Source organism: Propithecus coquereli, unplaced genomic scaffold, assembly GCF_000956105.1.
Source record: "Propithecus coquereli isolate 6110/MARCELLA unplaced genomic scaffold, Pcoq_1.0 Scaffold3, whole genome shotgun sequence".
In the NCBI taxonomy this organism is placed as follows: Eukaryota; Metazoa; Chordata; class Mammalia; order Primates; family Indriidae; genus Propithecus; species Propithecus coquereli.
Window position 1 is genome coordinate 12,672,111 of NW_012148618.1, and position 13,872 is coordinate 12,685,982.

Below are 13,872 nucleotides of genomic sequence, written 5' to 3' on the forward strand. Positions count from 1 at the left end.
AGGTATGCACCACCATGCCCAGAAGGACCCACCTTCTTGTTGTCCCCAGATGTGGACTCAGTTTTTACTTCCCACTCATGATTCCTCCATCTCTCTCCCCCCTTGCCCGTCCCCTGGGATAACCCACCCCTTGACACCAACCCTGAAGTGACATGAGTGAAATTGGTCCAAATCAGATACCCAGTAGAGGCTGGGCACAATAGCTCACGCCTGTGATCCCAGTACTCTGAGGCCGAGGTGGGAGGATTGCTTGAGCTCAGGAGTTCGAGACCAGCCTGAGCAAGAGTGAGACCACGTCTCTAATTTTTTAAAAAAATAAAATTAAAAAAAAAAACAAAAACCAGATACCCAGTAGATTTAAAACCATTTTTATTTCAATGCACAGCTATGGCATTCAGATACTTCAGCCTAGGGCAGGGGCTGGGAGTAGGTAAGGAGAGGTGTCCTTAGACTGTCCTGTTCCTGAAGAGAGGGTAAATATGTAAGTCACCTGTCAGTCCCAGCTCAGGCCCTCAAAAGCCCCAGATCCTGAGCTCCAGATATCAGGACATAATGGTAGGGTTCGTTTTGCTCCAAAAAAGCTCAAACTATCTGCTCCCAGGAGGGCAAGCATTCTGCTCCTTAGTCTCCTGCCTACCCTTAGGTCATAATACCCTTCTGCCTGGCCACGGGAAAACGTAGCAACCATACTAGACCTCTAACACCCCATTTTGGAGCACCGTTAAGGTCAGTCTCTGGAGGTACTGCTGACGCAGAGGCGGCAACTGAGAGTACAGCTCAAAGCCCTCTGGGAGGGTAGAATTGGGAAGCTTATAGTGGAGGAGATGCTGCCGGAGACCCTGCAGAGAGGGAAGAAACTTTATGAAGTGAGTAGTGAGATGCTGCTGAGGTCTCTGTCCCCCAAGACCCTCTAATCTCCCACCCTCCTAATGGCCCTGACCCTACCTCATCTGCCAGCAGCCAAGTTTTCTGCAGCATACTCCTGTGGGCCACCTTTACCTCATCCTAGATGCAAAACGGGTAGAGGTGGCACTGAGCCAAGGGCTGGGACCCACCACCTTGCCCCAGGGCCTCACCTGACCCGCACCTCTTCCCCAGCTGGCCCAGGGCGGCTCAATTACTAGTTCCCTTCCTCCCTCCAAAGATGGGGATGTAACTTACTGAGCTCTTTGGGTCCTGGGAGAAGATGAAGCTATTGACATGAGCCACAGCCACAGCATAGAGCACAGGGCACCACTGCGGACGGAGTGCACCAGTAACCAGGGCCCGGAAGTAGAGCTGAAGGAGGTCCAGGTTGTCTTCCGGAGGCCCCGTGTAGCACTCCAGGGACACAGGCAACTGTGACGGGGAAATGAGACGTGCTGAGGGGGACGGTGGGAACGTGTATCACTGGACTACAAGGTGGATGGTTGATAGTCACATGAAATCAAATCATAAGGACAGAGATCAGGTCTCAGACAGACATCAATCCTTCTCTAGCACAAGGATCAAGGCTAAAGACTAAAGAGCAGAGCAAAGGAAACTGGGAACTGAGAAACAACTGTGAATGTCTACTGCCTACCACTACTTCTTTAAAACCAAAACTTTCAAAATGTCATATTCAACTGCTCCATTATTAACAAACTTCTCAAAAGTTCATGTTCTTTAGGCAAGTTAATTCTCTTTTTAAAAAGTCATTCTTACAGCACTTGTGTTTGTTTTTGTCTAAATTGTGGACAAGGAGTTACAGACAGGTGCAAAAAATAAATCCTCTTTTGCAGCCCAGAACTCATTATTCAGTATGAGTTTTGATACATATAAGAAGGATTATTATGAGACAAAAATAAACAAACATATAAAAATAAAAAAGTCTTTTTTTTTTTTTTTTTTTTTTGAGACAGAGTCTCACTGTGTTGCCTGGGCTAGAGTGCTGTGGCATCATCCTAGCTCACAGCAACCTCAAACTCCTGGGCTCAAGCGATCCTCCTGCCTCAGCCTCCCGAGTAGCTGGGACTACAGGCATGCGCCACCATGCCCGGCTAGTTTTTTCTATATATTTTTAGTTGTCCAATTAATTTCTTTCTATTTTTAGTAGAGACGGAGTCTCGCTCTTGCTCAGGCTGGTTTCGAACTCCTGAGCTCAAACAATCCGCCTGCCTTGGCCTCCCAGAGAGCTAGGATTACAGGCGTGAGTCATAGCGCCCGGCCAAAAAAGTCATTCTTAACTTCACAGAGAATTGATTATAAGAGAAACAGACAAAGTTTATGTCTAATGCTGCTTATCACAATGTTACTTAAAATAGCAAAAAATCTGCAACAATCTACACGGCCAGCAACAGGTTCTGAGAAAATTGGGGTGCATCTACACGATGGGCTATATTATATAATAACTCTTTTTTTTTGAGAGTCTTGCTCTGTTGCCCCAGCTAGAGTGCAGTGGCATCATCATAGCTCACCACAACCTCAAACTCCTGTGCTCCAGCCCTCTAAGACTTTGCTTCTCATTTTTAGCCCTGTTTCCAGCAAGCTCCCTACAGAACTCTCTCCTCCCTCCTATTTTTTGTCATGTTCCTTTCTGCCACTGAGCTTTTGCTTATGTTGTTCTACCCAACCTTCAGTGCCCAGGTTAATCCCTACTTCTTCCACAAAGCATTCTCCTTATGGGAAGCCTACTTTGATCTTTCCCTTTTATGAATCCTGACTTAACACCTAGAATCTGAACAATTCAGAGCTATTTTTGTTTTTAGTAAATCTCTTCTTTCTTAGATTATAGCACTTATGAGAAAGCCATACCTTGTTAATAATAACGAACACCTACTGTATGTCAGATACCATGTTAAACCCTTTTCATGGATTCTCTCATTCCCCTCAAAGCTCAGAAGAGGTAAGGTGAGGAACTGGAGGCCCGCTAAAGCCTCCCTGCTCAGGACTGCCCCTAGGGCCAATACAGGACACCCTTGGCGGGCCCTGCTGGTCTGAGAAAGTACCTGGGTAAGAGGCAGGCTCAGAGATCGCAAGGCTCCCACGTGTTCCCCAAACAGGGCAAGGCGCAAGGTGACACTGAACCGACGCTGCAGGGGAAGAAGGACCAGAGCCCCAAAGAGGTGGTCCCCAAAAGAGACAGCCTCAAAATGATCCAGGAAGTTGGCATAGAGATCAGGGAAAGATGTCAGGCCAGGAAGTGGACAGTCCAGGTTGAGGCTTGGCAGGACTTGAGGCTGACAGAGCTGGGATAGGAGGGCTGCCACCAAATGCTGTATTGGGAACTCCCGGAACAGGTCACTGTCCACCAGGAACACACACATGAGCCGTGCCAGGCGGGCAGCAGGAGGCACAGCCCAGAGGGCCTGGGGGCGCCAGCTCTCCAGAACTAGCACCCACTGCAGGACCCGCATGGCCGTCCCCACAGTGTCAGTGGGAGGGAGCCCCGAGGGGGTATCGGAAGCCCAGTGGTAGAGATGAATCAATGGCAGGAAGGGCCAGTCGGTGGGCAGCAATGGCTCCTTTGGCACAGGCAGCAGCAGGGTTGGGACTTGCTGTAGCTCTCCTCGGTACAAAGCCTGGGAGGCCAGCAGGCTGGCTTGGGCTGGTGTACAATGGCTCAGGTAGCAGCTGCGGATACTGGGGAGGTCCCGGCAGGCCTGAGCTAGTAGAGCCCCTCGTCCACATCGATGCTCCCTGCTGCTCCCTAAGGAGAGTTGGTCAGAGAAGTCGGCTGCCTCTGGACCCCCTGATGCTCTTTCTCTGTAATAGGACGAAAAAGCCAAAAACAAGGGCTGGAACCAGTGCAACTGGAGGCCGTGCCACCTCTTTAGGGCTTCCCAGAAGCTGGCAAGTCCAATCCTGCTCCTCCTTGCTCCCCTAACCACCTCGCATGCAGTGTTGTATAGCAATTAAGAGGATGAACACTAGAGCCAGCTGCACAGGTGTAAGTTACACAACTTCTCTGTGCCTCAGTTTTCTCATAGTAAAAGAGGGATAATAGTATCTATCTCATGACCCATGTAAAACACTCAAAATACAGACAAATATGTAAGGGAGTACCAGACACAGAGTAAACACTCAGTAACTGCTAGCTAGTCTATGCATATAGCTAGTTTATATACCACTTTTTAGCCATACAGTCACAGTGAAGTCTCACAATCATTCTCTGGTGTGGTGAGCCTCATTCTCACTTTGTTAATGAGGTAACAGAAGCTCAGACGGGTTAAACATGCAATCCATGGAAGAAAGAGAATTAAATGTAGCTCTGCTGGCTCCAAATGCAGGGCTGCTCAGTTAACAACCACAGCAGCCTCCATAGGGCAGAGTTGATGCCAGTAACCCTGGACTTACGGGAGGAACTCCAGCCGGAACACACAGCTCAATAGCAGCTCGTGGGCGAGGTACTCGCTTCCGGGCAGCAGCCGGCTCAGCAGGGACAAGGCCATACCATGATAGAGGGCAGCACTGGCGGCAGGCAGTGGCTGGACAGTTGCCTGTGGACAGAAAAGCTGGGAGCTATTTAGTGTGGGGGAGTGCGGAGGGGAGGGGACAAAGCAGTGGGAAGTGAGGAAGAGGACATAAGCAAGGCTGAGAGGCACAGATCCAGGGCACGTCTGGAGGAAAGCAGGAGCTGCATGCTCTGGCAGAAGCAGCAAAGGTTCCAAGAAGCACGAGGAGATATCGGGGCAGGAGGCAGAACCTGTCAGACAGGGGAACCCACCGTTTTCTGGGCCAGGGCGAGGGCCAGGTACTGCAGGTGGTACTCGTGGCGCAGGGCCCACGCAGAGAAGGGTGTGATGTGTGGGGCAGCCCCAGGAGCCACACACTGGAGGAAGTAGTTCTCGAGTCCAGGGGCAGCCAATATGACTGCCAGCTGAGGAAAAACAGTTTTCTTCAGATGTAGAAATTGACTCTGATGCCTTCTGGGCCTCGCCAAGTGGTTGTCCCCTCCCAGCCAAACTCAGAGAAATGGGTGCTGGCAGAAGAGGCCTCCCTTCCCCATGGAACACCCTCCCCTTCCTTTCTGACTCCGGCCACCATGGTCCCCTCCCTGGCCCCTAACCAGGCACCCAGGGCTTACCTGGCCACACAGCCCCTTGTGGATCCGGGCCAGGGTATTGCAAAGTGAGAGGAGGGCAGTGAGGAATGGGAAGGGTGAGGCTGAGCCAGCCAGACTGAGACGGGGGCAGCCTCCTGCACAGCCCAGCGACACGAGGCTAGGGGGAGCTTCAGGGGCCGGAGCACAGGACAGCGGGTTGCAGAGAGGGGAGCAGTGCCTGCAGGCAAAACAGAGAATTGGAGGGGGGCTCTGGCCTGACGTATGCCAGGCTGGAAAAGAGCTGCTTGGTCTGTGACCAAGGCCAGCAGAGGCCTGGCTATGCAGGTCAGTGCGCACACTCCTCGGAGCCCCGAGCACTGCTGCCTGCTAGGGATTCAGGTTCCCTGAGGCTGCAGTGCTGCACCCTGGGATGGACAGGGAGCTGGACCTAGGAATCCCAAGAGAAAGTGCCTCCTCTTCCGCCTCCCACTAACTACCCACACATGGCACATACCTAAGGGACTCCCACAGGCTGCCCAGAGTGGGCTGACTCAGCAGTGGCAGCAACAGCTCCTCTGACAGGCGCTCCATGTCCTGAAGCCAATCTTCTGGGCACAAGCTATGCTGGAGGACCATGGGGTTCACTGAGCTGATGGCCCAGAACACTCATTGTCTTACCCCTGTATACCTAGGCCAACTCCACCATCCCAAGAGCCCAAAAAGAGTGCATTTGGAGGCTTCCACAGGTTGACCTTTCCGAAGGGAGAGAAGGCCCTGAGGCTGCTCTGGCACCCAAAGGCTAGGGATGCACAGAGGGAGCATAAAAGCTACAGGAAGGCTCAGCTGCTGCTTGGGTTCTCTGGTCCCAAACAACTGGCCCCTGGGAAGCCCCACTGGGATATGGAGGTGGAAAGAGGAGGAAAGGCGGGAGTTGAAAGGTGGATGGTAGGAAATGCGGAATAGGAGTGAAGGGATGGAAACAGAAAGGAAGCAAGTGGGTGGAATGTGGCTGGAGACCAGGCACGGGGGCATGGTGGAAGGCAGGCAGGTGACACTCACTTGCTGGCTCCAGGCCTGGTAGTAGGCGCTTAGGAACAAGAGGCAGGCAGTGGGCACTGGGCTCAGGTCACTCCACATCTCAGATCTGGACAGCAACTTCAAGGTCTGCCTTAGACATGGCTCCACAAGAGGCAGGAGCCCACACACCTGTGTCCAAGTGATCAAGGAAGGGGTGGCCGATAGGCTGGCCTCAGCAGAGTCACTACAGAAGTGCCAAAAGGGGCCACAGTGAGGATCTAGCTGCCTTATTCCCGTCTAAGCAATAGCCATTCTCTCCCTAGGGAGGAGCATTCCATGCTCTCCTGGGGTTGCCGGCAGGATGTCCCTACTGGCAGGCTCAGGGCTTTAACCTACCTGATGGGGTCAGGGCGGGTGCTGCCGGCTGCCAGGGTCAGCTGGGTGAGAAGAGTGAGCAATGAGGCCATCCGCTGAACGGACAGGGGCTGAGGTGGGTGGGTGCTGAGCTCCTGTGGCACGGCCTGCAAGGCCTGCATCAGCACTGGGTAGAGCTCCCTGGGGAAGAATGATGACTAACTTTCACTGCACGAAGGTAGATGGAGAAATGACACATAGGCATAGCCCTGCCCCAGGGGTTTGCAGTCTGGGGAAGGAGGATCAGGAGGAAGAAGGCCCCAGGGTTGAGACACTCTTGGGGCCTGAGGACAGGAAGGATGTAGTCCTTCAAGGCTGCCCCCAACAGAGAATTTAAATCTGAGTTCACCAAGATACCAATGCTTTTTTTTTTTTTTTTTTTTTTGAGACAGAGTCTCACTCTGTTACCCTGGCTAGAGTGAGTGCCGTGGCGTTAGCCTAGCTCACAGCAACCTCAAACTCCTGGGCTCAAGCGATCCTACTGCCTCAGCCTCCCGAATAGCTGGGACTACAAGGCATGTGCCACCATGCCTGGCTAATTTTTTTTCTATATATTTTTAGTTGTCCAATTAATTTCTAATTTTTAGTAGAGACGGGGTCTCGCTCTTGCTCAGGCTGGTTTCGAACTCCTGAGCTCAAACAATCCGCCCGCCTCGGCCTCCCAGAGAGCTAGGATTACAGGTGTGAGCCACCGCGCCCGGCCCGATACCAATGCTTTTGTGTGCAGACTGTGGTTAGTGCAGGTTTGTTCCGCTCTTCTCTGACTGGTCCTGACTCCCAAGCCTTTTCACACCCACCAGATCCCTTCTTCATTCTAAGCCTCCCTCCAAGCTTGGGACCTTGAGCAAGACTGACGTATTGATTTGGCCAGAAATGCAGAAATGGAGGGGTCTACAAGGGAGCCTACTCCTGCCTCTCCTCACCTGTAAAGGTCACCGCCCTGGCCATAGGAGGCGGCCACAGCCCACAGACGGAGGGCCTCAGTGCTCAGTGTCTCAGCTTCCTCTGGAGGCAAGGCCAGTTCTTGGGGAGCCTCAGCTATGAAGCGGCACAGGCGACTCCGGAGGTCAAAGCTGCTCAACTGGGGGTGGACAGAGTATGGGGATCAGGGTCTGCTGGGAGTCCAAGTCCACCTACTCTCAGCTGGACTGAGAGACTGGCTCAACTTGGCCCTGTTCAGCCACTCTGGGCCACAGGATCATAGCTCTGGGCAGTGGTGAAACTACCTCACCCACCCCTCCCTCCCTCTCTTTAGCAAGCACTTGCTGGGCACCTTCTCTAGGGCTGCTTGGCTAAGGGTGATGAGCACCTATCCATATGTGGCTCTTGTGATCTGGGTCTGGGGAGGGGGAGCCCCTCGCATTGTGAGACCAGAGTAGGCCTAAGGGACACACCGGGCTCCAGCTACCTAGGTTCCTGCCTGGTGGTTTCTGTTGTATTTCTAAGCAACTGAACCAGAGAGGAAGAGGAAGATGGCCATGTTTAGCTACCAACCCAGCCCTGTACCAAGCCCCCCTCATCCCTTGCCCTGTTCTGCTCACCAGCCGGGTAGCAATATTCCTACCAGCCGAGGCCAGGACACGAAGTAGTTTCATGGCAGTAGCACAGGGTACTTTGTGTAGACTGGGGGTAGGCCCTACCCCAATGGGGGACCAGCTGGTGGGCAAGAACTCTCCAACTATGGTCTCTATCAGCCGAGGGCACTCCAGGACCTATGGGAGATGAGAGGAAAAGGCGAGGTAGGGAGGCTCTCTTGACCAGGCCTCGCCAGGCTCTTTGCCCACTCCCATCCCCTTGTTTTTCTCACCCTCGTGGCTGACTCCAGGGAATGCCGGGCCAGGCGGATGAGCACAGCCAGGATGTCAAGGACCACAGCAGGTCCTGGGCAGGTGACCTCTAGCACAAAGCGCAGCCGAGGCAGCAGATTGGTAGCCAGGAGCCCCTGAGGGTCAGAGAGATAAACCCACTGCCAAACACAGCTGGGCCCAGGCCCTGATGACACCTCTTGCCCAACGTGTGCTTGCCCTCTAAGTCATGGGATGGGCAAGATGCTTTTCCTTTACCTTGATGACATCATGTCGGGCCAAGTCAGGTGCAGGCCGGCTTCCTTCCTCAGGGCTCGTCCTTTTTGCCTTTTCTGCTGGGGGTTCTTCATTCTCATCCTCATCCTCCTTGTCCTCCTGGCTAGGCATCAGAGGGAACATCAAAGCTCCATGGTACCAACAGAAGGTGCTGTCGAGGAGCTCCTGCCAAAGGAAAGGGAATAGCGGTGGGAAGAAGAGAAAGGGGTGAGGAAGTGGGCCCAGGAGTAGAAAGTAGAAGCCCCTCAAAGAGCAGAAAGACAAGGCTCCTGGGCTTCGGGGTCATTAAGGGAAGAGGGTGATACCAGCTCACTCCCATTCTACGTTCTGCTTGCAAGGCATGCCCAGCATGAGGAGTGGGGACCCTGACGCCTCCCAGCACCAGTCCTATCCCCGTGGCGTACCTCATCTCCAGGAGCCACCAGCAGAGCCCGAAGAGCCCGGATAGCGGCTGCAATGACGCCATCCACTCTGTCATCCAGGGAAAAGCGCAGCAAGAAGAGGAAACCAGCGTCCAAAAGGAGGCGCAAGACACTGCCCATGAGCCGGTCCCCAAACTCACCAGCCTGGGCCTTGAGGGCAGGAGGATAAAACCTTGCTGAAGATGCTGAAGTTATATAGTCTTCACTCTAACCCTTCATTTGCCCACCGATGACCCTGGGTTGTTAAAAGCACGTATCTGGCTGGTGAGCAAGTAAAAAGGGCAGGAAGTGGGGAGGTCTAAGGTTGGGGGCAAGGGGGTGGGGGGGAAGGACCAGGCCAGCAGTCCACTCACCCTGCTGATGACCTGGGCCAACACATGCAGTGCTAGTGCTCTCTGCTGGGACACCTGGCTGCGGGTCAGGTGGAACAGCTCCTGTAGGGAGTACCCTGCTCTCTGGGGCAGGGACAGGAAGTTAGAAGGAGTAAAGATGCAAAGCAGTGCCCAAAACATACCCAGCAAAATGTCAAGGGAAAGACAAAGATGAGTAAGTGATATCTCCTGCCCCTGCTCTCCATGGATCCTCGAGCTGGTAAAGGAGATGGGACTTGCACACAAGTAACCATGGCATACGGCAGACGGGGAGGAACACAGTAATCAATGTTTAATTTGCAACCAGTGGACAGAAGAGCAAGGGGGACCTGCAAAAGCCATCTGGTCTCAGTGGATGGCTAGAGCTTCTATGGCCCGGCATGGAGCAAAAGGTAAAGGCATCCCCTACAGCAAGCTGAGCCCTTAAGGTCCCTGAGCACGGGAGGTGTGTGGGAGGAGGCAGCAGAGTGGGGCAGCAGGAGTGAAGGAGGCAGGGTGGCAGGGTCAGCAGGGACAGGTGGGGAATGGATAGTCTTGCCAAGCTGAGGAACCGGGACCTTATTCTGTGAGCAGAGGGGAGCTGGGAGACTTTCCAAGGCAACGCATGCCTGAGCTGGGCCAGAGGAAATCTGTATGGCAGCCTCGTGAGGGATGGAGCAGCACAGAGGAGAGAGTGGAAGGCATGGCAATTGAGCAGACGGAGCAAGGCCATGATGCAGGAAGCATCATGACAAAAGTAGGCAAGTTCTAGCAACTGACCAAAATGTGAGGGAGAGAGGAGCAAGATTTTGAGCCTAAGGAACTGAATGGACAGCAAGGCCACGAACTAGAGCAGGGCACACAGGAGATCATGGACAACTGACCAGAGATCCTTTCCCATGTGCCATTTTTGCCCAGGGTAGAATGCAGTGTCCTGATTTAGCTCACTGTACTCTTGGCCTCCTGCGCTTAAGTGATACTCCCACCTCCGCCTCCTGAGTAGCTGGGACTATAGGCATGTGCCACTATGTCAAGATATTAATAGTTTATTTTTTTTTGTAGGGATGGGATCTCCTCATATTGCCCAGGCTGGTCTTGAACACCTGGCCTCAAGCGATCCTCCCACCTCAGCCTTCCAAAGTGCTGAGATTATGGGCATGAGCGACCTTTCCTGGCCTCCACATGGTTGTTAAAAGCACTTGCCAAGAGCTGCCCAGTTCTCCCTGGGCCTCACGCCTCACCTCTGCCTCCTCTCCATGGTGGTGCAAGCCCAGGTGGGTGGGTAGGTCCACATCAGGGGCCAGTAGCTCTCCCTGTAGACTGAATCGGGCCTGCATCCTCTGATGGGAAGAGAAAGGATTGTGGGCTGGGGCAGCAGCAACCTGTCCACACCCACTCCCCACGTTTAATCCCAGGTCTCTCAGGACTTAGGTCCTAACTCTACCTCTGCCTGGAAATGGGGCTCATCTGGCCTTGGAGGCCAGGCAGGGTGATGGGAGAGGGGTGTGAGAGCAAAAAAGAGATGTTTCTCAGGCTCAGGGGAATAGAAGGGCCTGAGCTCTAGCTTTAAGAGCAGCAGCCCCTTGCATCCCACCTTGTAGGCCAGTTGGCTCTCCTCACCTCCTGTGTCTGCTGCCGCCGGAGTGGGGGCAGGTCCTGGGTCCAATGGAGCTTCTCCATTTCGACAGTGTCCATGTGCAGCCATTCCTTCTGGGGGGTAACAGGCAGTGCAAGGGCTGGGGAGATGGAAGAATGATGGAATTCCCTAAGGGGCTCAATTCACTAGTCCACAGGAGTCCCCACTGTCACTAGGCAACTGCCACATCTACCTCTGCCCCAGGATCTGGCAGCTTCTACCCTCAGTTATGGCTAAATGGCATGGCTCTGGGGCTGGAACTCCTGGGGACCAGGCCAATGTCACAGACATATCGGCAGACACACCCAGTCCTGGGCTCTAGACCCTTGCAGACTGCAAGGATTTGCTGGGAGTGGGAGGAGGAAAGAAAGAGAAAGAGCAGGCAGAATAGAGGAGGAAGGGAGGACCACATGGATCAGGGAAAGCATAGCTCTCCACTCTCTAGTACCAGCCTTCTAAAAGAGTAGGGGAGTGGGGACAATGAGGAAGCAGCTATACTGCCCCAGGGGGCTGGATATAGAAACGTACCCCTGCAACATTCTCATCCTTCCTCACCCCTACCCCCACCCAACCTACTCAGCTGGCTTGGAGCTCCTCCAGGGGCAGGAGGTTCTTGGCTATCATAATTCAATTTCTTCCTTTGTTAATCACTAATGAAATAATCTAGTTTCTGGGAAATGAGTGCTTCCACTGGCCTCTCTGCTTCTGGTCTGGCATGTTCATGAGACCTTCATCATACTCATCCTCTTCCATCACTCTGGCCAGGTCATCTTCTCCCAACACTGGGATCCGAGGTAGAAAGAACTATGGGATGGACAGAGCCAGAGCTGGGGCAGCTACAGCAAAGGTAGGGAGATGGTTTGCCAGCAGGAGGGGACCGTTCAGCCTTTTATAAGGGTAGGTGGACAAGGAGCAATAACAGGACATGAAAACAGGAAGCATGTGCAGGAAGAAGATATGCATCAGCAAATGAAGACTGATTTGAAGCCAGTGATGAGGATTAATGTTAGCTCTCCAAGGGCAGAGAAGCTTCTTTTATTTGCCAAGCCTAGGAGAAGGGACATTTTCTGCTACTATTATCCACCAAAAGAAGGTCCCCCCTCCTCCATACCTGGGCCTCCTGGCTCCAGCTTGTCTCCCTTCCTAGGCTCACTGGCAGAAGTTGACATGAGGAGCTCCTCTTTGGTGACATGAGCAGATGGTCCTCCTGGCCTCTGCTCCTCAGTGGCCTTCTTTCCTGCTTGTTCTTGGGTACGGCTGTGAGATCTCAAGAAGGCAACCAAGCTGGGGTCTAGAGGTGAAGGTGCAGGGACAGTGAGAGAGGGCAGATTGTTCCTAGCCTGCTATAGGCCTGGAACCTGCTGAATATTGCCTGCCTGTTGGTGTCAAGGACAGGACAAGCTGCTTCCCAGCCTAGGCCTAAGCTCCCTGGGTCTTCTTACGGCCCTTCAACGACCCTGCCTTCTCACACCTGTGGGTCACTGGGGCCTGCCTGCCCACCTTTACCTCTACCCCTCACAGTCCCCTGCCCCGGGTTCCTATGCCTGTCCCTGTGCTTGGTTCCAAGTCACAGGCCCAAAGTAAGTGGCTATAGAATGAATGTTGACTAGGGCCAAAGAGAAGGCATTTAGGGAAACAACTTCCCTCACCTTCTTTCAGCTAATTTATTTATGCACACATATTTACTAAATACCTAGTATGTGTGATGCTCTATATAGGTGCTAGATAATACAGTGGGAGACAAGATTGACTGGGTGCCTAGCATTTGGCAAAGGCGTAGCCCAGTGCAGTGTCATAGAACGGAACAGACTGCAGTTACACTGGCGTACAGCTGTAATAAAGCGTAACGTCCACTGCACCAGGGTAGTACAGTTACACACAGCATAGTGCTTAAAAGCAGGGCCTGTGAGACCAGACAGACCTGGGTTTAAATCCAATCTGAGTTTCTTATATGCTGTGTGACCCATGGGAATTTCTTAAAAGTTTGGGGCCTCAGTTTTTTTCATAGGTATTAATAATATGAGGTTAATACCGCCTACCTCACAGGATGAGTTTAAGGACGGAATGAAATAATAACATTAAAGTACTCAGCACGGCGCCTGGAACTCACAGTAAGTCTTCCTCAACAAGTGGCAGTCCCTCCTTTCCCAGCCTAGTCTCAGCAGCAAAGCCAAGTACCCGTACCAAGCTGAGCCAGCAACCGCTGCTGTTCCTGTAGGATCTCCTGAGGAGCCATGGCCTGCAGTCTTGCTACATTCTCTTCATGGATGGTCTGGGCTTCCTGTTGAGCCTCCTGGCCTCTGAGCCCCTTCCCTGTGATCAAATGGGGGCCCTGGAAGTTGTGGCTGCTCCCTGGAACCTGGTAGCCCTGGTCCCTAGGAGCGGGTGCCTCGTAGATCACAGCATCTGGAAGAAGTGTATGATCATTTCATTACCCTGCCCTCCATGGCTCTAACTGGGCCGTATGGCCCTTTTCTATATGTCTATTAAGCCTGGGGACAGGTATGGACATGAGCTTTCCCAGGCACAGAATAGACACCTCACTAGGTCTGGCATAGGACTCTAGGCATGCTGGGAAAGGGAGGTGGCTTCTCTACTCACTCTTTCCCTAGGACTTATATGAAAAGGTTTCCCTCAGAAACATCATAGTTTCTTTCCTTTCTTCTTTTCTTTTCTTTTTTTCGAGACAGAGTCTCGCTTTGTTGCCCGGGCTAGAGTGAGTGCTGTGGCGTCAGCCTAGCTCACAGCAACCTCAAACTCCTGGGCCCAAGCAATCCTTCTGCCTCGGCCTCCCGAGTAGCTGGGACTACAGGCATGCGCCACCATGCCCGGCTAATTTTTTCTCTCTATATATATTTTTAGTTGTCTAGATCATTTCTTTCTATTTTTTAGTAGAGACGGGGTCTCGCTCTTGCTCAGGCTGGTCTCGAACTCCTGACCTTGAGCAATC

General features: G+C 52.9%; 1 protein-coding gene across 2 annotated transcripts in view; it reads right to left on the reverse strand.

Moving 5' to 3' along the window:
• Nucleotides 1–399: 399 nt before the first annotated feature.
• RPAP1 (RNA polymerase II associated protein 1) overlaps nt 400–13,872 on the reverse strand; it is a 23,251-nt gene continuing 9,778 nt past the window's right edge. Inside the window, exons 6-25 of one of the 2 annotated variants that reach the window (XM_012649380.1) lie at nt 13,107–13,328; nt 12,034–12,213; nt 10,907–11,022; nt 10,528–10,626; nt 9,290–9,391; nt 8,919–9,086; nt 8,497–8,679; nt 8,241–8,375; nt 7,975–8,145; nt 7,357–7,514; nt 6,416–6,574; nt 6,062–6,263; nt 5,517–5,626; nt 5,045–5,240; nt 4,685–4,837; nt 4,315–4,457; nt 2,967–3,723; nt 1,162–1,338; nt 946–1,005; nt 400–857 (exon numbers count right to left, since the gene is read on the reverse strand). In XM_012649380.1, the coding sequence (XP_012504834.1) occupies nt 690–857; nt 946–1,005; nt 1,162–1,338; nt 2,967–3,723; nt 4,315–4,457; nt 4,685–4,837; nt 5,045–5,240; nt 5,517–5,626; nt 6,062–6,263; nt 6,416–6,574; nt 7,357–7,514; nt 7,975–8,145; nt 8,241–8,375; nt 8,497–8,679; nt 8,919–9,086; nt 9,290–9,391; nt 10,528–10,626; nt 10,907–11,022; nt 12,034–12,213; nt 13,107–13,328 (3,659 nt within the window). In that variant the 3' untranslated portion in view covers nt 400–689. The remainder of the gene's footprint in view (nt 858–945; nt 1,006–1,161; nt 1,339–2,966; nt 3,724–4,314; nt 4,458–4,684; nt 4,838–5,044; nt 5,241–5,516; nt 5,627–6,061; nt 6,264–6,415; nt 6,575–7,356; nt 7,515–7,974; nt 8,146–8,240; nt 8,376–8,496; nt 8,680–8,918; nt 9,087–9,289; nt 9,392–10,527; nt 10,627–10,906; nt 11,023–12,033; nt 12,214–13,106; nt 13,329–13,872) is intronic. The other variant, XM_012649381.1, reaches the window with a different exon arrangement.